At 41.1% G+C, this 26050-nt stretch overlaps 3 protein-coding genes and 1 long non-coding RNA gene across 6 annotated transcripts; 2 read left to right on the forward strand and 2 right to left on the reverse strand.

The window, feature by feature from the left end:
• Nucleotides 1-1406: 1406 nt before the first annotated feature.
• On the reverse strand, nt 1407-2111 carry mrps6 (mitochondrial ribosomal protein S6). Of its 2 annotated transcripts, none has more exons than XM_049735041.2 (2): nt 1616-2111; nt 1407-1530 (listed from the first exon to the last, which is right to left on the reverse strand). In XM_049735041.2, exon 1 carries the CDS (start codon nt 1956-1958, stop codon nt 1626-1628), a length of 333 nt encoding a protein of 110 aa, XP_049590998.1. In that variant the 5' UTR covers nt 1959-2111; the 3' UTR covers nt 1407-1530; nt 1616-1625. The 2 variants fall into 2 exon arrangements, with proteins under 2 accessions (XP_049590998.1, XP_049590997.1); XM_049735040.2 differs by having other exon boundaries at nt 1620-2104.
• Nucleotides 2112-2515: 404 nt separating this feature from the next.
• On the forward strand, nt 2516-9043 carry nolc1 (nucleolar and coiled-body phosphoprotein 1). The gene is made up of 14 exons (XM_049735026.1): nt 2516-2676; nt 2890-2945; nt 3345-3502; nt 3577-3686; nt 3764-3872; nt 3954-4069; nt 4513-4621; nt 4996-5118; nt 5200-5289; nt 5376-5486; nt 5639-7765; nt 7845-7948; nt 8029-8109; nt 8185-9043. The coding sequence occupies exons 1-14, from the start codon at nt 2566-2568 to the stop codon at nt 8341-8343; spliced, it is 3564 nt and encodes a 1187-aa protein (XP_049590983.1). The 5' UTR covers nt 2516-2565; the 3' UTR covers nt 8344-9043.
• Nucleotides 9044-9207: 164 nt separating this feature from the next.
• On the reverse strand, nt 9208-24169 carry micu1 (mitochondrial calcium uptake 1). 2 transcript variants are annotated; one of them, XM_049735039.2, is made up of 13 exons: nt 24005-24146; nt 21927-22094; nt 21359-21523; nt 20034-20220; nt 18885-19047; nt 17828-17871; nt 12125-12239; nt 11826-11908; nt 11560-11760; nt 11081-11218; nt 10663-10771; nt 9977-10066; nt 9208-9919 (listed from the first exon to the last, which is right to left on the reverse strand). In XM_049735039.2, the coding sequence occupies exons 3-13, from the start codon at nt 21520-21522 to the stop codon at nt 9759-9761; spliced, it is 1455 nt and encodes a 484-aa protein (XP_049590996.1). In that variant the 5' UTR covers nt 21523; nt 21927-22094; nt 24005-24146; the 3' UTR covers nt 9208-9758. The 2 variants fall into 2 exon arrangements, with proteins under 2 accessions (XP_049590996.1, XP_049590995.1); XM_049735038.1 differs by lacking the exon at nt 21927-22094 and having other exon boundaries at nt 24005-24169.
• LOC125978066 (uncharacterized) lies at nt 21411-22504 on the forward strand. Its single transcript, XR_007484851.2, has 3 exons — nt 21411-21546; nt 21632-21740; nt 22019-22504. It is a non-coding gene; the product is annotated as an uncharacterized lncRNA (long non-coding RNA).
• Nucleotides 24170-26050: the final 1881 nt, after the last annotated feature.

Raw genomic sequence — 26050 nt, forward strand, 5'->3', positions numbered from 1 at the left:
AAGAGACAAGAGACAGACCCTGAATTGGTAGCCAGCCAATTACAAGGCACGCATACAAAGATAAATTTCCACAAACACCGATAATAATCGACATTTTAGATGGTTTACATTGAACATGCAATTTTTGCAACATGCGGAAGAAAACTGAAGTTCCCAGAGTAAGCCATGAATGCAGAAGAGAACAAGGAAGTATATGCATTTGCATACAAGATATGCTAATATCGTTCATAAGATAGATATAAATAAATTATAAAGTTGAGATAAATGAGAACTATCACAGTTCGTGGTAATATAATTGTTTGTCAAGAGTTGTTAACCTGCTGAGCTCATGTGTATAGAAGATTGACCTTTTCTCTTTGACCTTCTGATGTTTGTCAAGGCGGCTTGCTAACTTTGCTGTATTTGATTTCAAATGCACAACAAATATAACTTGTTGATATTTAAATGTGTACCGGGAGAAAACCCACACTAATGTGTGGAGAACCTAAATCCAGAACCTGTTGATAGTGAGGCACACATGCAAACCACACTAACACTGTCCTGTCTCTTTTATGTTAACATTAATTTCCGAACAAAAAACAAAAGTCATTTAATACATGGAGTCACAAGAATAGCACTGCATGTTAAATGCTACTATATTCACATACAACTTCAATGAAAGTGAATGATTTCAATACATACTAAAGGAAAATGTGCTTTCGGCAGTTTGCAAACATATGTTTTAAGGTTGTGTTAAACTTATAATCATATTAATATCTAGTATTAGAGTGCTCGTGTGGATTGGTGGGGGGCGAGGAATGTGCAGACAAACTGCATGAACTTGTTTTCTTCAAAGTGTTGTGGAATAGGCCCGGATAGGGAGTACCGGAGGAGACCATCTCAAGGTCGGTTAGGAACAAGAACAACAGCACGTCTATGAGACCGGCCTTCGAGGGAAAAACCCAACTGTCTGACCTCAGCGACACCTGGACCGGGGAGGAGATGGCCATCGACCAATCATCTCACAATATTTTGCATGCTTTAATATTCATATTGTGTTTCTTTAAAACTGGGCAACCCGGAAGAATGTGTCGTCTTTTGGTGGTCACAAAAACGCACGAGTTTTAGTGTGAGGGACCCGGGACCCAGGCCTGTATTAGTGCGCTTTGTCAGGAATAAATAATTGGTAAATTTGGTCTGATTGATCTACTGGTCTTCTCTTTGACAGAACGAACTCGCAAAATTGTTAGGTGCGCCAGTGTGTGGATTAGGACATAGCTTATGTGTTAAGTGTTGATCGCAATTTGGAGTCAGATCAATAACTAGAATCCGTAACCTAACAATACCCATGTCGCTACAGTACAAGTGTTGCTTTTTGAATGTTGTTTTAATGTCTGATAGTAAAAGCTTCACACACTTCCACCAAATTTAAAAAAAAAAACGTTGTTTATTATAATCATCATCACAAATCAGAGAAATTCAGTCCAATAGCCATGGAAGAGGTCAAAGATTCAGCATACAGTACATCCTCTGGATATGAACTGCAAACACCTGTTTGAGGGGAAAAAAGGGAAAAACATGTTCATTTTGGACTGATATAAGCATTGGTTTAAGAATATGAGATCATAAGGAGTACCTACGTTACATCACTGCTGGGTGCCACAGCATGTTTGACTGGATTTCTGCGTGTCCTTCTTCAACACAGTGGGCCTCACCACGTCCACGTCACGGTGTAAGTGATTGGTAAGGCCCGTGAGGATGCTGGGAGCCGCGTAGAAGTCAATCAGAAAATATGATCCTCGGCGGTGTCTCTGGTTGTGTTTGGTTATCACATAAGGCAAGAGTCTCTCTCCAAGATTCTCCATGTCTCTCACCACAGCACCCCGCTCCATTAAAGTCTCCACTGTCCGCCGGAGAGCCGCTGCTGTCTCTGGGCGCGTCATCGCCTTCAGGATAAGAGCCAGTTCGTAGCGTGGCATTGTTGCAGTGGACCAGGATGCGAAGATTTAACGCAGATTTTCAATCGGTAGCCGTCATTTCTACTAGAATCTTTTCAAAGTCGACCATGTTGTGACACGAGGAAGAAAGGTCTTTCGCGATGACGTATAAATCTTGCGCCCGCATGTTTAGTTTGAGTCGAATTTGGAAGAAGATAATAACCCGGCCGAAAAAGTAGTTGATAAAAGTTATTGTTATATTTTGTTTTTGGAAATACACTCCGTGGTTGAAAAAAAAATGTTTTGTTTTATTAGAAATTTATACGACAACACGAAGATCAAATTAGAACAGAGGTCTTACTCGACATGTATTTCTTGAGACCGAGGAACCAACGTCTTGTGTTAGAATAGGCGTGCTTTTGAAAACATGTTTCGGCATAATTGGTAGTAAAAATAAAATAGTGGAAGGGACGACGTGTCTGACGTAGGAATCAATTAATTAATCAATTTAAGAACCCATTTAGATCATGTGCTGCTTGTATTGGTTGGAGTGAGCGCTCTATTTCTTTAGGTTGTCTTCCCATTGCGCATGAGCAGTTCCTGAAGCGTTTTAGGTCACTTCCCTTCATTTACATTCGGCGTGGTGAAAATGGCGGAACACAAGTCGGTTCCCAGTGATTTGTACAAATGTGTTTATTCGTTTCTGCTGGAGAACAAGTTCACCAAGGCGGCTCAGCAGTTTGTCAAGCATGTTAAAGTGGTAAGTATGGCACGGTGGACGATAGCATGCCATGTTAAACTGGAGACAGACCCATGTGCAAATGCGGAAAGTTTGCACGTGGATTACTCGATCCAAATTTGACCAGTCCACGTTGCTAGTGTACTCTCAATTAATCCAATTTATCTTCGTCAAAATTTGATTTGTGCATCGTGACAAAATCAAGGATTATATCTGTTTCTGCGTTTCTTCTAGAGTCCACAGGATCCAAATGAAGAACCTCTTCTCAACATCTACGACTTCTGGGTGAAGTGAGTTGGTTGCATTTCAAATTGTGCAGTTGTAGAAGTGATGTGATTTACATTTGAGATTAAAAAAAGAAGTGTGAATGTAATGGGATGATTTACAAACCTAATTGAGCTAAGACTCACATTTTGCACACTATACAAGAATATTACGAAAAGAAAATGGACGGGTGAATAAAGACGAACATTTACTGCTAACTGAAAAATAGAGCATGCTGTTAATGTTTTGATGGATCAAGAGTTTCTTGACCCCCATGCTGACAGCTTTAGGTATTTGGGCCCAAAAACAGCCATGGACTGGTGTGTTACCATAACAATTATCTGAAATCACGTTTGCTGTTAAGATAGCTGTAATGTACATTTCAATGTACAAAGCTGTATTTTTTTTAATCTGTATGCACTTAGATCACCTCAAGCTCGGAAGCGCAAGGTGATTACTGACAAAACTGAAGCCGCTGGCTCAGTAGCCAAGAAGGCAAAAGCCAGTAAAGAGAGCTCCAGCAGTGAAGAGTCCAGCAGTGAAGAGGATGAAGCCAATGCCAAAGTGCAAAATTCTAATGCTGGTAATGTCCCAGTACAATTTAAATTATTATTGGTATATTTTGAAACCATTCTGAGACTGTTTCCCTCCCAACAGCCAAGGCAACACCAGTTAAGGCAGCAGCTACCAAACCTGCGGCTGCAAAAGCTGCATCTAGCAGCAGTAAAAAATCGAGTAAATCTGAAGAAAAAAAGACTCCTGCTAAGGTAGGTGTCACCAGTAAATAACATCATGGTGTTCTTATAATTCTCTAATTATTGAACCCCCCTTTCGCCCTTATTAGGCCCCAGTAAAGCCTACAGCAGCTGCAAGTGGAACAAGAAAGAAAGACAGCAGCTCGAGCAGTGAAGAATCAGACTCTGAAGAGGAGCAAACCACCAAAGCTCTATCAAGTAGTGTCTTTTTCACTTTTTCATGCATTATGACGTGTTCTTGTAACTACATAACATGTAATATTTCATTCTGAATGATAGAGCCAGTGTCTGCCACCAAGCCCAAAGCTCCTGTTCCTGCTATTAGAGCGACTAAGAAAAAAACAGAAAGCAGCAGCAGTGAAGAAACTTCATCAGAGGATGAGGAACCGGCCAAGGTGAGCAAACGGACATCGATTTGCACAAATCTATGATGCAGTCATGTAAAATTTCCAATTCACTCTGAGTGATTCTGTTCAATAATTTCATTCAACGACCCGCCTGCATACACTTAGTGATTTAACAGTGAATATCTACCTGCAATGAAAAAAACGAGACCTCCTACTGAGGCTCCACATACACTGTTCTTTACTGCTGTTTATTTATTTGGTGGTTTACTTATTTATTGTCATTAAAAGCTGAAAGCTTGCGCAGGGAAGCCGGATTCACATATGTGTCACTTTTGAAGTGCAAATAATATGCATTCAGGCCACTTTCACCCAGACAGGAATAATCACTGCAATAACACGTATCACATACCCTTTCGTGCAAATCCAACCTTTATGTTGTCAGAGATCGAGAAGTGCTGTTTCAATTTTTGGGGATTTTTTTTCTACACTAGGCTCCAGTCAAACCTGCCCAAGTGAAAACGGTAGCTGCAGCTGCAGATTCAAGCAGCGAGGACTCGTCCTCTGAAGAGGAGGCTCCGCCCAGCAAGAAACGAAAAGCAGGTTTGTTTCATTTTAAAAATTGTCACATTCACTACTTGACTAGACGTCCACCTTAAGCAGTATTACCAAACCTTGATCTCATAGACCACTAACTTCTAATGCCAAGTCAAAACTGAGGTATATAGTATCAATTATGGCCGCTAGAGGGTAGCAGTACTAATAATTTGAGTTAAGTGAAGAATGCTATTTATTCTTACAAATGCAGTAAACATCTAATAAGGACTGCGTAGACTAGTGAGATTAACTAGCGGAGAAAACTGGCCATAGTGGACGCCATTGGTACAAGACTTGTTAATTCTTTGTTTGGTTCTTGCCATTGTCTTTGGACTCTGTTTTTTTGTTATAGGTTTAACTGTTGATTTATGTCTCAACAGGAGTGTACAGTGCAGTCCCACCTCCTCCTTCACTACAGAAAGCAGGAGCTGCAGCAGCAACTAAGGCTAAGGACGACGACTCCTCGGACAGTAGTGAGGAGGATGACGAGAAGAAAGTAGTTGGTAAAACATCTTTAATTTCAGATTACCTGTACATGTGGAGTATTTGTTGTAATGTGTCCAATGAGGTTTTGCTTTGTGCAGCTAAACCTGTACCCCAAAAGAAGACCGGGCCTACAAAACCTGCTTTGAAGAAGCCTGCTCCCACGAAAGAGTCCAGTTCTGACAGCTCAGGTAGCAAACCCCGTACTTAGTCTGTCTCTCATAGACTAGACAAAGCCAGTTGCTTGTATTGTTGTATAACAAGCGTGTCCTCTTAGATTCAAGTTCAGATGAAGAAGAGCCCCAAAAGCCTCCACTCAAGGCCACACCAGTGAAGGCGGCCGCACTAAAACAGACCCCCGCGAAGAAAGATGATTCCTCAAGCGAAGGCAAGACTTGCTTAGCTCTTATTTCTTTGGGGATAAAACCCATTTGACCTACTGGTGGACTTTACATTCCAGAATGACTGGTATTGCTCCATAACTGTTGAAGTACATTTTTACATGCAACACTAACAATATTGTTTATCATTACATTTCAGACAGCAGCTCAGAAGATGAAGCACCAGCGAAGTCTGCCGCTAAACCGGCCGCTAAACCGGCCGCTAAACCCGCTGCTAAACCTGCTGCTAAACCTTCAACACCAGCTGCTGCTGAGAGTAGCACCGACTCTTCATCTGAAGAGGAAGAAGCACCCAAAGCCAAGCCGGTTGCAGCAAAGGCTGCTGTTGCTGCTGCCAAAGTCACAACCACCGCTGCGGCAGCAGAAAGCAGTTCAGACTCTGACTACTCGTCTGAAGAGGAAGAACCAGCAAAAGCAAAGCCAGCGACTGCAAAACCTGCAAAGCCAGCTTCAAAAACTTCTACTCCTGTAACAAGGAACAAAGCAAAGGCTAAAGCAAAAAGCAGTTCAGAGTCAGACTCTTCATCTGAGGATGAAGAACCTGCACAAACCAAGGCACCTGCAAGTAAACCTTCCACCCCTGTCGCGAAGGCGGCAACTCCTGCAAAGGCAGCAAAAGCAGCAAAGGCAGCCACCCCGGCAAAGGCTAAAGCAAAAAGCAGTTCAGAGTCCGACTCTTCATCTGAGGATGAAGAACCTGCAAAAACCAAGGTGACTGCAAAACCAGCTTCAAAAACATCTACTCCTGTAACAAGGAGCAAAGCAAAGGCTAAAGCAAAAAGCAGTTCAGAGTCAGACTCCTCATCTGAGGATGAAGAACCTGCAAAAACCAAGGCACCTGCAAGTAAACCTTCCACCCCTGTCGCAAAGGCGGCAACTGCTGCAAAGGCAGCAAAGGCAGCCACCCCGGCAAAGGCTAAAGCAAAAAGCAGTTCAGAGTCTGGCTCCTCATCTGAGGATGAAGAACCTGCAAAAACCAAGGTGACCGCAAAACCAGCTTCAAAAACCTCTACTCCTGTAACAAGGAGCAAAGCAAAGGCTAAAGCAAAAAGCAGTTCAGAGTCAGGCTCCTCATCTGAGGATGAAGAACCTGCAAAAACCAAGGCAACTGCAAAGCCAGCTTCAAAAACTTCTACTCCTGCAGCAAAGGGTGCCAACGCAAAGGCTAAAGCAAAAAGCAGTTCGGAGTCTGGCTCCTCATCTGAGGATGAAGAACCTGCAAAAACCAAGGCACCTGCAAGTAAACCTTCCACCCCTGCCGCAAAGGCGGCAACTCCGGCAAAGGCGGCAACCCCAGCAAAGGCAGCAGCAGAAGAGAGTAGTTCTGGATGGGGCTCCACATCTGAAGATGAAGAGCCAGTCAAAGCAAAACCAGCTCCTGCTAAAGCTGCCACCCCAGCTTCAAAGGCTGCCACCCCGGTAGCAACAAAAAAGGCAGTGGCAAAGAGCAGCTCTGAGTCAGACTCATCATCTGAGGAGGAAGAACCGGCTAAAGCTAAGCCAACTACGAAGCCTGCGACTCCTGCTGCAAAGACAGCTGCTGCAGAAAGTAGTTCAGACTCTGACTCCTCATCTGAAGATGAGACTGTGAAAGCGAAGCCTGCGGCGGCGGCTAAACCTACTGCCAAGCCTGCTTCCAAGCCTGCTGCTAAGCCTGCTACTAAGCCTGCTGCCAAGCCTGCCACTCCCGCTGCCAAGGCCTCCACACCTGCTTCAAAGGTTGCCACCCCCGCAGCGGAAAGCAGTTCAGAGTCTGACTCTTCATCCGAAGAAGAGGACGAACCTCCGAAAGCCAAGCCAGCTGCAACCAAAGCTGCCGCTCCCCCAGCAAAGGCTGCAGCAGCTCCTGCAGAGAGCAGTTCAGACAGCGACTCTTCTGAAGAAGAAGAAGAAGAAGCCCAAGCAAAGACCAAACCTGTGGCCAAGAAAGCAGCAGCGGTGGCTAAACCCACAGCTTCGAAAGCAGCTCCAGCCAAGAAGGCCGAGGAGAGTAGCTCCGATTCGTCCGGCAGCTCAGACTCTGAGACGCAGGTCAAGAGCACCCCTGCCAAGGCTGCTGTCGCCAACGGCAAAGCTCCCAAAGCTAAACCCGCTGAGTCATCATCCAGTGATAGCAGTTCAGAAGAAGAGACCAGTGGGAAAAGTAAAACTTCTACACCCGCTGCACCAGCCAAGACCACGAAAGCTCAAGACAGCAGCAGCTCGGACAGCTCAGACGATGAAGAGGACGCGTCCGCAAAAGCTGCCACTACCCCAAAGACCAATGGTAAGTGAAGACTGATCTAAAAGTGTGGGCAAGATAACGATGGCAAGTTGAAATGAACTTTCTTTTTCAATTGATGCAGGCACTAATGGCATGCAAAAGGATGACAATTCTTCAGAAACTAAAACGACTCCAAAATACAAAAAAGCAACCACTACCCCACAAACATTTCCCAAAGCCAACAAGGTAGAGCAACAACACTCGCACACACATGACACAACAGATCCCCAAAATAGAGGTCCTAAAAACCACTGACGTGTTTACAGTCCAACGGTCCTTTCCGAAGAATACGGGAGGAAGAAGTCCCCGTGGACCCCCGCCTTGCTGACAACTCTTTTGAAGCCAGGGTAAGAAAGAACTACTGAAGAGTGAGCCGCTCCTGTGGCAGTTGCTGCTAATAATGACATAATTCTCCTTTTCAGAAGGGTTCCAATAGCGATTGGGGCTTGAGAGCAAATCAAGCGCTCCGCTCAACCAAAGGCAAATCGTTCCGCCACGAAAAGACAAAGAAGAAGAGGGGAAACTATCTTGGCGGCGCCATCAGCACCTCGGTCAACTCGATTAAGTTTGACAGCGACTGAGGAGTTTGCCCTCTTCCGATCTCATCTGAACTCTGCATCATCTGTGAGACGGGGATCCGAGACACTTGATACTTTGACACGTACCGTTTAGTTCGAAAGTAACACTTGAGGTGAGTCAAAGGCATGCTAATGACGCCTTATAGCCACAAGGTGGCTGAAAGCCATCTTCCCATCCTTCCCAACACAAAGGAAACCTGTATGGTTCAAGTTTTTCCCCATGTATGCATTGCAGCCATCCAATTGATGTTGCAGATTGATTGTACACATTTATCAATGTATAATGTGAACATTGGAGAGGGTTTGTACTTTGTAGTGTTTCTTGTGTCACCGAGGACATGTTTTATGGTCTGTATTTATTGTGTTTTAGTCCAATTAATCAATTAGGATCTCATATTGTCATTTTTTATGGGCCATTTTTCCTCGGAACAATTCCGCTTTTCATATTTCCTATGAATGGGTAGGCATTTTAGTCACCTAACTCTTGAACTTAATTTGCTGGGTTTAACTACTTTTTTTTTTTTTTTGTCTCCAACCTTATTGTTCTTAAATTAACAATATTGTCAAGACCAGTACTGTAGTGATGTATTTGCTTGCCACCAGGTAGCACAGTCGCATTCAAATATTGCAAATAATTTCACTTTTGTGACATTTCAAGATTATTTTCTCTGAACAATAAAGTGGAGTAAATTGAAAGCACAAATGGTCTTTACCTCTTAAGAGATTTAGCTGTGTTCAGTCTCAAGTTCTATCTGTATGCAGTTCATTAGAATGCTCTCATCAAGTTATCCAAATCTCTTATACTAGTGCAAAATATTGAAACTCGTCAGATTTAGGGTGAATATGTCAAACAGAAACTAAAGATGGTTACATTTGCTTAGTTCCTTTATTCCTTGGGCTAGATTGGAGATTCCGATGAAATATAAAAGTTCGACATACATCTAATGGCCACAAATGCGTCTTATATTGGCCACCTAAATGCAAACTACAGGACAGTATACAAAACAAATGCAAATTATCAATACGAACCTTTAATTTGCATAACATTCACCATATAAAGTGTTTCCGTGAGCAATATATACGCAATTTGAAACAATACACACAAAGTAAGTAAGTGTGTCATTACAAAAAAAATGATATAAATGGTAAAACAAGCTTGGGCGTAACTATGGTGATGCTAACAGACTATTCATTTTCCACATCGGTCAAATAAGCCTCAATAGTCTTAAAAGGTCACATGCTGTCAACAATAAATACATATTTATATATTCCCCATGATAAAAATATGCGTTGCATTGATGGCAACTCTTACAGGCACATTCTCCATGCTTCATGACGCCCCTCATGGATACAGTCCTTGAAACTGTTCAACAAAATGTCTCTAATTACTCCCACTTGTATACCACCTTTGGTCTCCGTTATGTCTTTGGCATGGCAAAGTCCCAGGCGGTGTCCTGAGCACACTTCCACATGGCGCGCACCAATCGAGTGAAGCCCATGTCTTTGGGTTTCTCCAGCCCACGCATAAGTCGCTGCTTCATAATGGCGATGAACTCCTTATTACTGAGCTCGCCATTTCCTGGGGAAGAGTGGGCGCTTGAGAGGGAGAAGCAAAATAAAATGACCGCTTACCTACCATCACAGTCGAACAAGGCGAAGACCACGTCACACACGTGATCTGACAACTCCACTTTGGCTACGGTGCGGGCCACCTGTTTCATGGTTACTGGCAGAAGGAGAACCACAGAGCAGGAAACTCATTAGTGCAGAAGGATAACAGTGTGTGGTGGACATGTAATTGGCAAGACACTGCGAGTCTCTGACTTTGGATCAGAAGCGGCAGAGCGCCACTCACAGTCCGACAGATATGAGAATGAGAACGAACGGCCGATGGCATCAGTGTGTACTACTCAAAACTACACTGACTAAGAGGATGGTGAAGAAGATGGAACTCAAGGAGAAGTGTGTGTGTGTGTGTGTGTGGGGGGGGGGGGGGGGAGCCCCAGGCAGACGATGAAATGTTGAAAAACGATTTGATCTCATCCTCGATATTTTGGCTGCACTCAAAAATGGAAGAGTGGAAAAGGTGAGAGTAAGAAAGTGATGCTGGGAAGAAAAGGTTTGTCAAGAAAATAATAAAAATGATTCCATTCAAGGCATTTTTGGGCACAACTCAGAGAGACTCCCTATCCAGCTTTCGATACGGTCGTGCTCTATAAATAATAATGCATCATAATTTCTTGATTGGTTAATAACAGGATGAAGAAAATGAAAGCAGCTCAAGTTATGAGGGGCCAAAATCAAAGAGGAAGGTGGCTTTACCTTTATCTATGGACGCCCCAGCCATGTGGTAGAAACTCAGTGCCGTGTCCACATCATTGACATTCTTCAGGAAGGTGAAGAAATTCTCCACCTCCTCAAATGTGATGCCCTGCACCAAGGGGGGGGGGGGAAAAACCAAGGCTCAAAATCAATGAGAAATAAATGAAAAGTGTACAATGTGCAACCAGTCATGACCGGGTCGCGTCAAAATAACACAAAGGTCATCTAAATTTTGCCGAAAGCAGCGAGCATGATGCAGTTGAGCTGTGTGACACAAATGGGCAGAGGCGTTAGGCACGCATGGATGAACAGTGTGCTGTGGAGTGCCGAACAGCTCCATATGCATAACACAACATGACTGCCACATTGGTTTATAAGATAAAAAAACGTTTATGTGCACACACACACACAGCTCTACCTGTGCATCCTTAAACATCTTCTTCAATCCCTTCTGCATCTGCTTGAGTTTACGAGACTGAACGCCGCTGTAAGCCAGCAGCATCCCGCCAAACTGTCTCTCGGAAATTCGTCCATCCACTGGATCATTCCGCTCAAACTGGAGGGGAAAGCGCAGGAGAGAGTGATGACAAGTGAGTGGATGTGAACAAACAAATTTACAGGCTGCACGTGGAATGATGGGAAACGGTAAATTCTGGTGTCAGGCTTCAAGTTGAATCAAGCATTGGAGTGGAACGATTTTGAATTTGTGTGTTTTTCACAAAGTTCCGGCAAAGTGTGGACCTTGGCTCTGTCAGGTCAATCCTGGCGATTTATATCTTGACAGCCTTTACCTTTTGCGCCCGAACGTGCCAACCTCTCACAATTCCTACCTAAAAATCTCTGAATTGTGCTGCTTTGTTTTTTTAAACCATCAGGTCAATGGTGTAATCAGATTACCTCCAGTTTAAGCACATCATGCTGCAGCTTCCTCTGAAACTCCAGGAAGCTTCCAATGGTGAGTTTTCCCTTCAAGTCTTCTCCAAAGAAATAGGTAGTGAGTGCCGAACTGCAGCCGGCTGTCTTTAGAGTGTTGCCTGTGGTGGAGCGATCGCGGTGTCTCATGCCCATGCTGGTTTGAGAGCGAATAATGCTCTGGACCTGGAGATAGTGAATGAATAATGACAAATGGTAGATGTAACTTTGACACCACTTCCCAGACAAACCTGTTCAAACTCCTCCAGGTCTACTTCTCCATCACCGTTGAGATCAAACATCTTAAAAGCGATTTCAAAGTTCCTCTGGGGGGCTGAAGAGCACAGAAAACACACACAAATGCATTCTGAAATCAAAGTCCTATGCAAATGACAGGACACTGAAAATGAAAATCATCCATCCATCATCTGAGATCATGATAATGATATTTAAAATGATCATCACGTTAAAGATATGACCAGCAAAGAGACAGGCTTGGTGTTGACATTACAAACTGGGTCTTAGGTCAAAAGAACAAATGTGGACTTACTGGACAGCACAGTGGTGAGGAAGATGTAGTCAGAGAAGGAGATGAGGCCACATTCTCCCAAAGTGTAAAATATGCTGTCTTCATCTGCAAACTTTTCCCTCTCTTGGGCTATCTTCTGCTCAAATCACACCAGGTAAACAAAGAAAAACATATAAGAAGAATGTATTTGATTAAGACCAGGCCTTATTAGCTTTCAGTGGTGTGTCTACACCCGCAGCAAGCTACCCTCAAAGACAAATAAAATAAAAATAATAATGGACAGAACACAAGAGGACCAGTGTGCGTTAGACTGAATATGTTAGGATGATACAGTGCAATATCAGTCATGCAAGTGCTGCATACACATGAGGCTGTACAGGCAGGTGAGGTCAGTGAGGTCAGACAAATACTCGGTAGTGGGTGGCTGTGCAAACTTTATACCGGAGGCCTTACTCACAGTGTGAAATTGACACAACAAGAGAGGAAACATCACAAGACAGCAGCACAAACAAACACACTATTGATAAAACATCTGAAACACAAACCAAACGGTATTATTACAAAGAAATTTCATTTTCATACTCGCACACATACACAGAAATTTTTTTTTTCCCCTGTTAGCATGTGTATAGTTACAGCCTTGCATGACAGTGTGAATTAATCGCATGCACACTGCACACTCTGTGAAGAAAAGGCTAAATAGACGCTTTCCCACTAGTGGATCGCTCCACTAAATAAGAGTGGACATATAGACGACGCATGCCTTGGGAAGGGAGGGGGGGGAGGAGGAGGAGGAGGGGGGGGGGGGGTTCAGGGGTGGTACACTAAGCCCTGGTGGAGTTACCTCCGTCTGTCAGAGGTCCATTTCAGAAGAAGAGGAAGAATGAGAAAGAACTGTTAGAGAATGGCATGGCCTCTGCTGTCTTAAGCAGGGTCTTGAACGATAAAAACACATGTATGTACGTATATTTATATCGTTTTTCTTACACACAAAGACAAATGCGCACACACACACCTGCACAAAAGTGTCAAAATAAAATGAAAACAACAATAATAAAAGAGCCCCAAAATACGAAAGATTTGTCATTTGGTAATGGCCAGTGGAGTTTAGGACTCACAAGTATTAGAGACTCACAAATATTGCGTACAGCAATATCATGGCGAATATACAGTGAAACCTCAAATCCAAATGTTTTACTTAAATAAAAAAATAGCATCAAAGAATGAATTGTGTTTCATTGTTGAGATTCCACTATGACAATTTAAAATTGTATTCATTTGATGGAGATATAAATGAACAATCATTTTGAGGCATTGCCTCTGAGTAGAATAACATTACCAAATCAATCCTTCACATTACTGAATCCGTTCTCATCATTTAGACAATTTATAAAGCGACAACATGACAATGAATAACAGCAGGCCTCCAGTTTGAATTCACATACGTACGTACATATAAACGGAAGATGAAAAATAATTAGGGAAGCTTTATTTGCAGGACTTCACTTTAGCCTTCCTCAAACAAATAAATAAATCCTACAACAAATAAATAAATGTTGGTTTTGGGCCACATCTACAACATCAAATGTATGATTATTTATTTTTGGAGGTGTCAAACAGAAATGCAGAAAAAATAATTCAGGCTAAAAAAAATTTTACAAGAAATGACAGAGTCTGTATTTAGCGGTAATTGTCGCGGTATCGCAAATTACTGATCCGCAAAAGACTGTAACCCTCATTATTAGTACTCAAGTTAATTAACAACTAATGCTTCATTTGACAGAGCCTGCCTACTGATTGGTGTCAACATTACAGCTTTCAGAGCAAATCTGAACATGCTCCGTTAATAAGTATCTGCGCTCAGCCATTTTGTGTTTCTACCAATCTCTATGCATTAAATTAAGTGCATATGCCCGCAGGAAAAATATGAGAGCAACTGACTAGTCAAGGCACAAATACACTTGTGACAGAGCTGCTGACGATGCTGTCAAATGAATCACAACTTCTAGATGAGGTTGAGAGTTTGGTCAAGGCTAATCTTGTTTCCTAGCAGCCAGACACATTTGAACTAACTTCTAAAGTCTGACAAATGTGAGGTCTTGTTTTGTACAGCCAGTAGCTTGCAAGCCAAGTGGCTCTTCCTTTCACATTAGAGTACCGTATTTTCCGCGCTATAAGGCGCACCGGATTATAAGGCGCACCTTCAATGAATGACCCATTTTAAAACTTTGTCCATATATAAGGCGCACCGGATTATAAGGTGCATCTTCAATGAATGGCCCATTTTAAAACTTTGTCCATGTATAAGATATAAACATTTGGCACGCGGGCTGGACTTTGGACACACCTGCTGTAGTGGCTCAATATTGGTCCATATATAAGGTGCACCTGATTATAAGGCTGAAAAACAGCTTTTGAGAAAATTGGAGGTTTTTAGGTGCGCCTTATAGTGCGGATAATATGGTACTCTAATCCTTTCTAAGTACACTACTTGCTAAACGTGATCTCAAATCAAACACACACAAAAAGAATGACTCGCTGAACTTCAGAATTAATCTGGATAAAAATGCTTGTGTGTAATATTTGGGACAAAATTACCATAGACTGCAATATGGTTGAATTTGTGGGTGTAGAGAACATTAACCATTTGTAGCTGGTCCTCCGACATAACAGGTAGATTGTGTTTATTCTATATAAGTGAAAAACTGATTCTGATGCGTCGCCAACACATTTTGGTTGCTGAGAAATGCCAAACCATCAGAAGACCATGTGACCCAAAACCTCTAATTGATCAGGAGAGCATATAGCAATGGAGAGAAAATTACAGTAAGTAAATCTCATGTGACATTCATCGAGAGACAAGCAAAACTGTGAAAACATGGTGGAACTGTTGAAATTAAGTCCAACCCGAGGCCTGCTGGAACTTCCTGTGAAATTGGTACAAGTGAACATAACAGCTCGGGTGATTAGAAATTAAATGAAACACATACACAAACACAATCCCCATAATTGACGGACAATGTGGCTTTTCAATCAGAAGGCCACAGAATATAAGAAACAGTTTGAACCACTTATAAGGTACATAATTCCCGTCTTGAGTGACTTTAAACCATGCTCTTCAGGCATCATGCAGTAGTGACATCTCAGCAATCCAAAGGATGAATTGGTGAAGGCTACCAAGCACATCAAGACAGCCTCAGTGCTAGCTAATGGGGGCCATTTCTTGGGCCCCTGTGTTGCCACCATGCGCAGAAAGAGGGCGCCACCACCAGCTGCTTTCTGAAGAAGACGCTGATAATAGGGCATGCTGAGGAAATGGGCATGAGAGCCAAACCAAAGCGTGTCATAACTCTTCGAAAAGAAATAAAAGGAGAGGGAGGAATTTATTTATAACGAACAAGAGACAGCTTGAATGCGGGGGAACAGCCGTTTTATGATTTCGAAACCGGTGACACATTTGAAAGATTGGCAGTTGTGTCTTTCTTAAAAGTAGTCTACAACGGTTTCTCGTGAGGCTCACATTTGAGTTGCTCCTCTGTTCTGCTGCACAAGTGTTTAAGAATTCTAAGAGAAATAAAGTGGAAAGTTTACGTTTGAATAATTTAGTAAGGTTGGTATAGCAGACAGCTGCAAGCACCGGGTTTACACAAAGAGCACTGGGGAGATCTTTGATATAGTGGGCAACTCAATGAGTTTCTGTTAGTATAATACTGAAATAAGAGACATTGACAAAAGCAGCAATGGGCTGTATGTCACCATCACTGACGGACACCCCTCTCATTACGCTTTAACTTGACTGATCTGCTCTGGGCCAAATAGAGTTTACGCAGATCATTTACTTCCATTTGGTAATAGAGTCACATCCTCTTGTGTTTTCCAAAGACACTTAAGTGAACATCCCATTACTGAATGTTCTGAACAACAGTCGTGCAACCGATTGCTTAAAATGAGCATAGATAGTAGTTAACCTTTAAAAATTATAACTTTTTAAAAAATATACTCTTCTCCAAATGGATTCATGCATTAGACTTTCGTTGATTTTGGACCCTATTGGAATTTGTCCGAAAATGATATTTTAACATACACGTTTAACCCACAAACCAAAAAGGACGTTTTTTCCCCCCCCCTAATTCTCCAAACCCATACTGGACTACAGAAAATATTTTTACAATTAATGGAATCATACACCGTTCAGAAATGAGATTTGTAGTTTCACCCTTGCTGAAGCTGAGATATGAACATTTTAAATCCAAACAAATAGTTTAGCTGTTCCCCTGCACAAACAACAGGAAGTATCTAGGCTGTCCATATTAGGAGGAAAGAGTGACTAATAAAAAAAAAAGTGTATGGGGAGGAAAAAAAGGAGAGGCAAACGTGGGCTAAAAGAACGAAGAGGATTAAGTATTGACTACAATGTGCAGCATTTCATTCAGTTGCACACATGCCGCTGAGCACACACCCCATACCTGCCAGAAGTCCTGAAGAGAGGGAGGGGCAGAAGCAGGGTTGGGGCAAGGACAATAGAAGAAGCAAGGAAGAAGGGGGGGGGGGGCAGGGAGGTTTTGAAGAGAGAATGGGAGGGGCAGCAGATGGATTTATTGGGAAATGTGGGGGCAGACAAGATGGAGATTTTGAAAGGGGGGTTTGAGGAAGATAGTTATTCACAAGGAGGGGAGGAGAAAAAATGGAGGGATTACTTATGAGAACGAGACGGTAGACAAGAGCATGATAGAATCAGCAACAGTGACTTACAATGTTAACTTGGAGTGGAGAAAAGCACATAACCCACATCAACATGGTGGGTGGAGAAAACAACGATGAACACAATGACATAGCGTGTTAAGCACAGAAATCAAATCCTGTTAATACTTTTAGAAATAGCTCTCTTCTTCGGGCAGGAAAACAAAACACAGGGCGAGTCAGTACACACACACATTAGTTGTTGAGTCACAGTCACACTGGGTGTGTTGTGTTTGCTTTAAATATACGTAGGCTGAACCTGGAGCAAATAAGCAATATGCACTGAGGCGCACATAAAATCCATACTTCAAATCCTTCCACTAAAGGTGGCAAAATAGTGCCTCAGTTGCAAATCTTGTACTTGTTTTTATATCAAATAGCCATTGAAACAGAGCTATTATTTTTACCTTAATATTTTACTACTTTGTTAATGACTAAACCGTTTATCGAATTAACTAAATCCCTCAAGGTACCACGCGTAAGGACACATACAAGGCCGTGGATGTTTCATCTATGTTGTGGACATGTGACGAAAAAAAAAAAAGACAAAATAAACAAGGGGGGGTCGGGTTGAGGCTCAGTTGGAAGCGCTTAGGCAAAGCTCTGAGACAATAAAACCTAAATGTACTATCAGACACATCCACGTGGACAGAAATTTGGTTAGCAAATAAAGGCAACACATGGTATGCAAAATGGAATAAAGGAGGCTACACAATGAGAATAATGTGTCTGCTGAGTGTTGCACAAGCTACAGAACTTTCCTTTTCAGTAAAGAATAGCTCTTTCAGTGATCTATAAGAAGGGGAAATTACAAGGTTGACCTAAAACAGATGGAAAAAAGTATGAACTTGAAAGTTGTTGAATTTATATTTTTTGGTGACTAGTATCGAGAGACTTCGCGAGTATTGATACCTTGAAATAAGGCCAGTATTGGCTTGTAACTAATACCTAGCATACCCTATCACTAAGACATCCAAATCTTACCTTTCCATCATAGCGTTTGACAGCAAACTGATCAAGCCCAAGATCTGAAAAAAGAAAATAAACAGAGAAGTGACGGCCTAGTTACAAAACATGATGCATGACAGCATGACATACAGTAAATGATAATAACATCATTCCAGCTCTGGAGATCACTGACATGTGCAAGTGAATAATAATAGTCATCAACAAACCATTTCCATGTTGCAAATTCTTTTAGAAGAATCATCGGCAGTCAGATTTGAGACACGTGATCATTTTTCATCAACGCTCGTCTACAGCGCAACGATTGTAAGACGCCATAAAAACGTCAACAAAGGGAAATCGTATTTCTTAATAAATCTTGGTAAAATGTTAATTAAGCCTTGTTCCCACCTAGGAGACCATTTACCATTTGCTTTGCCATTATATGGCTTGGATTGGTAAATCATGGCTTATGTTTTCACCACGGAGAAGCAAAGCATTAAACTTTAATAAATAAACATTAAATTTGAATACAAGTGACACGAAGAATGTAAATCCACAGATCTTCTGTTATCTTCTCATTCCACTCAACAAATCAAATACAAAGACTTTATCTTTCATGTCAGTGAAGGACAAGTCTCAGAATTTTGATTAAAACTCATTTTTTGTGGGAATTGGAATGATTTCATATCTAAAATTTCACTTCGTGGGACTTTTCATAAGCCCTAAATTTTGCTACGTCACAGAAAATATGGTACATTCTTGCTTGTGCATAAATCTCATTTGCAATTTATGACCTACATTTGTAGGCGTAATTTGACTGTGTCCATAAAACCAATTGCATGCATGTATACTGACATGACACTAGCATCGTATATTTTATTTAATGTCGTAGACGACAAGCGTGAGCCAACAACATGTTGCACGTTATTTTCCTTGTCATTGTGATGACCTTTTCTAGTATGCACCTCTGTCTGTCTATCGAGCAAAACCCAGGAAGAGGAGAAATAGGAACAACAGAAAATCACACATAAAAAGTCATTAAAAAAAACGCTAATTTTTGTGATAAAATTTAGCTGGCAGAAAAGTGACTCACTCTCTGGCTGCTTCTCATTTGGTGTGATGGAGCGTATGAAGTCCTGGGGCGTCATGTAGACTTCAGCATCTCCGTGCTCGCCGATAATTTTCAAGGTGGCAAAGTAGCGGAAAATCTTGTCTGGGGTCGAGTAGGCCCGTATTCTATTCTCGTACTCCATCACCTGCAAAACGCAGTAAACGATTCTCATTCGCTAGATCAACCACTGTGATGACATTAGGTGGGTTTTTTTTTTTTTTTTTTGGGGGAAATAAGTTTAAAAAATAAAAATAAAATCGTAGTTTGACGATGATTGATAAGATCTCAACAAATAACAGTAACAGTCCCATTAATGTTAGTTTTGAAATAGTCACGCCTCATTTTATGCAAAAAGCTTCAAATTGGAGCAGCACTGCAGCACATTTGACACTGCAGCATCTGCTCAGGGATACAAGCAGTTTATTTATTCGACGTGACAATGAATGACTGAGTGGACTATTCAAACAAAGGTTAAGATTTGACTTTCTCAGGTTGTAACACAAACTGATTTAATAAGACACATGCACAAATAGAGTTGCAAAACAATGAATTGCATGACTCAGAGTTTGTTCACATTACGAGACATTACATTGGGGACATCCAAGGAAAGTGGCTTTGATTTGAGTGAGAGGTTAAAAGACAAAGATGACAGGTATGCCTTGGTAACAGTGTAATTTGGCAAACGTTTAATGTTTCATTTGGCAAGATAAAGGTGTCAAAACTATCTGGTAAAGACCATATTTGCAACACCTGTTTTCAATCGGCTTCTTTATGAAATGATGCCGTGACTAAAAAAAACAATTTCATCCCCCGGACATTTCAAAAGAATCCAAGACATTTGCATCATTTTATAATTTGGCTCATAAATAATCTTTCTATTCACTGACATTCCAACAGTCAACAAGCTATAAACAGAACACTACTTAATCTTCTTTTGCGTTGTCACCAGCTCCCCAATTAACACCCCTGTTGTTTATGATGGCAGAAATGCAAGCTGATTACCTCTGTAAAATATTCTGTCAAAACACCCTGATATAGCATATTGAATATTGATTCCGCAGAGGCTTTTGATGAACCATTCTTTGAGGGAATCAAATGGCTGATTGGTGACATTGGTCGGTTATTGATTACCTTGCGGTCACGGAATCCCGAGCGCTGCTTCTTTTTTTTCCCTTCTCCACTTTCATTCTTGGCCTGGTCATCACTACCGCTGGCCTCCACTGAATTCTCAGACTCGGAGTCTGAAGCTCTCACAAAATCCTCTTCTCCATCATGTGGCGTGGATTGTCGGACTGATGGTCCTGCATCAGCATACGCTCTAGTTTTAAAAAAAGAACAATTGGAATCAGATGACAAAAATAAAACGGTGGGAAATTAGTGTGTCATCTCGTAGCTAAATATCGTACGTGCATGATGCAAATTTAGTTGCACTTGTCGGGTATATCATGGATTATGTAGATGAGAATACATTAGTGTTAAATACAGAGGTAACATAATCGTGGTATATATGATAAACTATTTAAAACAGCCAAGCTCTGGACCCCCACTTTTTCATCACGAATGACAAATTAGAATAATACTGAGACAGTCATGGGTGTGCTGAATAATAATTTGGTTTAATGCGACCCAACCAGAATAGTGGGATCGAGAGAGAGCTTGGAAACAGTCGCAAACACTCCATGGAATCATCCATCACGTTGGCTCTTGCAACACAGTTATTGTATCACCATTGGGATCTCATGTCAGCAGTTGAATACCCGTTTGGCCACTTTGCCACAAGCAAACACCAGCCTCCTTAGCAATGGAGAGCAATCAAAATACTGTGACACCTTCAACGTGGGAATAATCAGGATCATGAACGCGGTGGGTAAATCGCCATTTCATTTGTAACAACTCTGGTGAGGCTCCCTACCTATGAATACAAGCTTAGTAGGATGCATCATTTGAGTTATGTTGATTACATAGTCCACATAGCTAAATTAAAATGCATTCATCTTTTTAATTTGATGAATTTACCTCAAAAGTAAATTTGGCGATACCAAGGTATCAGAACTAGAAATAAAAAATTAGAGTAGCACACTACCATTATTAGGGGAAAAAATGCAATATTGCATTATATAGTACGTTTTTCTTTAAAAATATCGTTTTTTAGAGGCACCAAAACAGTGGTATCGGTAATTGGTAGCGGTGACTACTCAATAAGTGAGTATTGGTATGGATAATTAAAAAAGTAGTATCAAACATATCATCTCTAAACAATTCCTTAAATAAGAAAATCAATTTGATCAGGGACCTTTAAATAACAGAGTAAAGTATCAATGAAACACCTCTGTTTCTATAAAACAATAAATCATAGCTATGCTCTATCAAGCCTTAAGATAATGAGATGATTTATTTATTTGCCTTTATTTGATTTTGATCTGATTCAACATAATTCTGTATGTACTCAGTCACACCTTTTCCAGAGCAGTCCAGCACTTGCAGAGGAAACAGTTACACCAGCCAGAGCTGCCAACATCACCCTCCTTCGACCAGCGCCTCTCACTGCCCCATTGTGGTAGCGCCGGGACAAGTGTGACACGCCAACCCACAAGGCGGACAGTGCCCGGAAGCGGAACATTCTGCGTAGAAGAAGAGAGTGAAGGTAAAACACTTGTATTGAAGCATTGCTTTGCTGAGATATATAATCCTCAAAAATTAACTGGTGACATGATCTACTTCTGTGATAGTGACTACGGTGCTTTATATTCAAGATTCAAGAGTTTTTATTCGCCATGTTTGAGCGTGCCAAACAAGGAATTTGACTTCGGTACAGCACAGCCTCTGTTCAACATTTAGGTGAATATTCTCAAACATCCCCTGATCTTAAACTCCCAGGAGGGCAAGGAAAAACTCAAAACTCCAGCTAGGGGAAATGAGAAACCTTGAGAAGAGACCACAGATGGGAGGATCCCTCTTGCAGGATGTACATTTATATACACATAAAGATAAACCAGTGCCTGCCCCCTTGAGATATAATGTTACCTTTGTCAGTTAAATTTTGAAGTGGGCTGTCAGAGAATTAATCACTGTCAGAAGATGAGTGACAATTAATCACTTGAAAATCCCTTGTGCAGATCTTTCCATGAATGAAGCACAGGAGAGGACCAAAATGAAGCATCATGCCAAATGTCAACATCCTGCTGGAAATGACTGTTAAACAAAAAATTTGAATAATAAAGCGCACTGAAAAAATGGGCAGAAACACCATTTGGATGGAACTGATGCTGAAAAACTGTACATTAGAGCTGAACCACCTAAATAAGACCTGAAAGGACTTCTTAATGCACGAGTGGAAAATGGTCGCGTCATCTGTGCCCAGGTTTAGGATATGTTTTCATCCTTGCACTGAAAAATGCAAACCATGACAGAAATAGGCAGACAGGTCAGGCATAAATAATGAAGCAGCGTTAGAGGAAGAAAAGAAAAGGATTGGTTTTGCTCAAATTGATCTTTTGACTGAGCAGCCAACTTTGACATGCATCTACTGAACTGGAAAGTAATTCATTTTGTGATGTCTTACAGGTTGTGAAATGCTTTGTTAAGATAAATAAATACATAAATAAATAAAGTTTGTTTATTTTAAACAGCTGAGTCATAGTCAAAACAACACCAAGTTAGCAGTCATTCACACCTTGTTTAGGCTGGGCCCAGTCAAGTATAAAAACACGTTTCAGGCTTTTCTTCTAGCACTGCTAAATACAGTAGTTGGCTTCCCCAAAAAAATGTAACACGTTTTTTATTTTTTTAACACATTTCATGTTATCAAATTAAAGGCCCTAGGCCTCAAATGTCCTGCATTTCTCTGCCATACATAAACAATTAGTTATTATGAATAAAAATGCTCTTTCTGAAGGGATGCAATCAATGTCAATGCTTGTGGTCGATTCTGATTAAATTTAGAACTTAACATTTCTCCAATGTAAAACCAATAAAGCACCGTAACTTAACAATAAAATCGAAGGACCAAAGCAATCACATCAACCACTAACTTTAGTAGTAGACTCCACTGCCTGGACTTTAATGTCTCTTCAACGCCACAATATTCACTCACTGGTGGCTTCTACAGCAGAAGGAGAAGCAGCTGCTCACGCATCCCCATGGCCACCGACGGTCAACTCCTGACTCAACAGCGCATCATTTCCAGCTGGCACAGCACTAAAATGTCTCTGTCTCTTAGATACTTAAATCTAACAACAATTTGACTCCCTCATCTATTGCTGCCAAAACATCACTGGATGGTTGGCTGCACGGCCACAAAACTTCCTCTCACAATCTTTCGACTCCCAGGCTAGTCACTTCCCTCTTAACCATATGTTGAGGTACGGACAACTGCTTGAAAGTCATTCCTGACACAAACTGCAGCAACAATTGAAACAGCATCATCTGCATTAAAAAAAAAAAAAAAAAAAAAGCAGCATGTAATAACACTACCAGCACACATCTCACATTATATATATATAAAATAGAAACGTAATCTTACATTTTTATTGCAAATAAATACAATGATGATTCTTGATTCATTATTCTTGGACACGACTGTGGAGTTAGTGTGTACAACCTCTGCCTCATAAACATAAAAAATATGCATGACAGATTAACTGAAGACAAGTGTCAATTCTCTAATCTCTCTTGCACGCATGGTTATACTGCATGACAGTATTATAATACCGAGACAAAACAAACAAAAAGCAACGAGCCTATGTGATTACGATGCTTTTCTCTTTCATTGCACAACAGGTCCCGTGCAAAGTAATGGTCATGTCAGGGTTTAAATTGTGAGCATCATTCACACCATCCAGAATTGTCCCCATGATGCTACCCAATTTACATTAATCCAGGAAGTCTAAACAATCAGATCGCTACCTGCTAACACTTTTTCTATTACCAGTACGAACTGTGATTCAACCAATGGGCGTAAGAAGTGTGCATCGAATCTAGCATAATACACTATTATGCAGAGCTCGGACAGCTAACGCTTGTTAGCTACAGTGATCGAAATGACAGTTCACTGTCCCTGGTTAGAGCGAGACCTCCATGCAGGAAGACACGAGGGTACTTACGTGAATGGCAACCCAAACACGAATTGGGCAGGAATGAAAATGCCTCCAGCGTTTCAGAGTGCGTCTTTAAACTGGATCGTCTGCAGTGAAGAAAAAAAAAGGTTGCAATGCAGAACAGCGAGAACACTTCCGTATTCTCAGCGAACTGTCAGAAAGAGGGAGGGGCTTCTATGGAATTAGGCTAGTTCTTATTTCTTTCTATGATGAGAAAGGTTTTGGCTTACGTCTATGAAAATAAAATATTCCCATATCATCGGTAATTTTGTGAACTGTCTGTCCCCCCTAATATTTTTTTTTTAATGAGATCATGATGACAACGAAAAAAATATCCTTGACCTCTATGCTCAGGGATTGTTTTGTTTAGAGTTTTTTTTTTTTTTGCATAGAACCTTGGAACATATTACACGAATGATTAAAATCCTCAAGTATAGACTGCTTTAAATATGGTCATCTTATTACTGATTACTCTTGCTTTAGTTGCAAATGTGTTGCACTAAAGGCAGAAGCGGGTTTATTCTAGTGTGATACCCCAAAATCATGTAAAAATCTGTAACTGTTTGTCTTATCAACTTTGTTATGTGAAAAATAACAACAAACCCAAAGAACTGCTATTTACCTCTCATACATGATAGCTGAACTGTTTTTATTTTGTTTAATGAAATCCGACACTGTCAAAGTGGCCCTTCCATCCTTGTATATTTCTGGCAGCACTTGAAGGAAAATGTTTGGCTACCCCTGCTTTACAACTTTGTACAACTCGTGTGTGGAGAATCTTTTTTTTTTTTTTTTTTTTACACTGGTTAGCAATTACAAAGCAGGAAATGTGGACATGAGAAAGGAATTTGGCTCCCAAAGCCAGCCTGGAACTGTTTAAAAAAAACTTTCAAAAACACAAACACAGTCTAATCAATCTGTTTAAAATAAAAAATAAAAAAACTGGTCAACAGTTCAATTGTTGCTATTGATTTGACTTTAAGGTCGTTTACTAGTCTTTTTAATCTTTAGAACTGCACATTTAATCTTTTGGGAGTGTTCACTTTGGGCAGCATTAGCTTATCTATACGGACTCGCGCTTTAGAACCAAAGTGTTACTCTTCCAGTCCTGTTGTGGACAAGGGGAGAAAAAATAGGCAACTACCAGTAGTTTTTGGAAAGAGATGCCCCAACACCTCACCCATCCTAGCTCGAGAGGCACAGAACTGTTTGCACACTCCTTTCACTCTGGCATCTGTCCTGGCATGTCTGCATGTGCGTGATCTGGTTATCTGAGTGGTGTGCAACGTAAAATATACAGCAACGAAGCATTATAATCACTATTTCAAAACTGAATGGAAAATTAGCAACAGCTATGTATTGCTGCGACAGGTTTAGATCGTGCTGCCTTTCTGTATAAACACTACAATGAAACTTGATCCATTCACTGTCTCTGTTCACTGATGAAAGATGGCTTATCTATAAGGACACGCGATGAAAAGCGGGCTCCAGTTTCAATGGACATGTTGCCATGTGGCAGGCCCAAGTCTTTGTGTGCACAAGACAAAAAGCAAACAATCCTTTTATGTAGTTTGCCATGCTGATTAAAAACAGCATGTATGAATTGTGTGGCAGTTCATTCATGTCTGAAAATACATTTGAACCTTCATGGGCTTTATTTCAATGTGTTTGGATAGAATAAATGTGTAGGTAGTACAGTACACAACTGTTGAGGTAAAATTTATTTTAAAAAATCTATTAACAATTGAATACCATTTGGTATCATTAATTTCCTTTAGTCATTCAAAAGAGTCCTGATAGTGTTTCGTATAATTCACATGTGGGAAAATGGTCAGAACAACTAGACGTGTAAACTTTTGTCTCATCTTTTGAGCTGAGGCCCAAAGGACTTCAGTACACAACAAAAACACTTGCTGTTCCAGTACGTTTGGAGGAGACTCTTACATTAGATGTTTATTAATTATAATTTTGGATAATCGTCATTCGGAGCTGTGGCACACAAGTCTCTTGATGGGGCTCTAGCATTGCCGCCAATCCCCAGAATAAATACTG

Source organism: Syngnathus scovelli, chromosome 12 (genome assembly GCF_024217435.2).
Source record: "Syngnathus scovelli strain Florida chromosome 12, RoL_Ssco_1.2, whole genome shotgun sequence".
Classification (NCBI taxonomy): domain Eukaryota; kingdom Metazoa; phylum Chordata; class Actinopteri; order Syngnathiformes; family Syngnathidae; genus Syngnathus; species Syngnathus scovelli.

Excerpts from the sequence above, each read along its gene's own strand:
- nolc1 (XM_049735026.1), top strand. The coding sequence starts at position 2,566 with ATGGCGGAACACAAGTCGGTTCCCAGTGATTTGTACAAATGTGTTTAT. Across the intron at positions 2,677-2,889 it reads TTGTCAAGCATGTTAAAGTG|AGTCCACAGGATCCAAATGA; the intron begins GTAAGTATGGCA and ends CGTTTCTTCTAG. Across the intron at positions 5,290-5,375 it reads GTCCAGTTCTGACAGCTCAG|ATTCAAGTTCAGATGAAGAA; the intron begins GTAGCAAACCCC and ends GTGTCCTCTTAG.
- mrps6 (XM_049735041.2), bottom strand. The coding sequence starts at position 1,958 with ATGCCACGCTACGAACTGGCTCTTATCCTGAAGGCGATGACGCGCCCA.
- micu1 (XM_049735038.1), bottom strand. The coding sequence starts at position 21,522 with ATGTTCCGCTTCCGGGCACTGTCCGCCTTGTGGGTTGGCGTGTCACAC. Across the intron at positions 12,240-17,827 it reads TCAAACGCTATGATGGAAAG|AAGATAGCCCAAGAGAGGGA; the intron begins GTAAGATTTGGA and ends TGATTTGAGCAG. Across the intron at positions 10,067-10,662 it reads TGGGGCGTCCATAGATAAAG|TAACCATGAAACAGGTGGCC; the intron begins GTAAAGCCACCT and ends TCCTTCTGCCAG.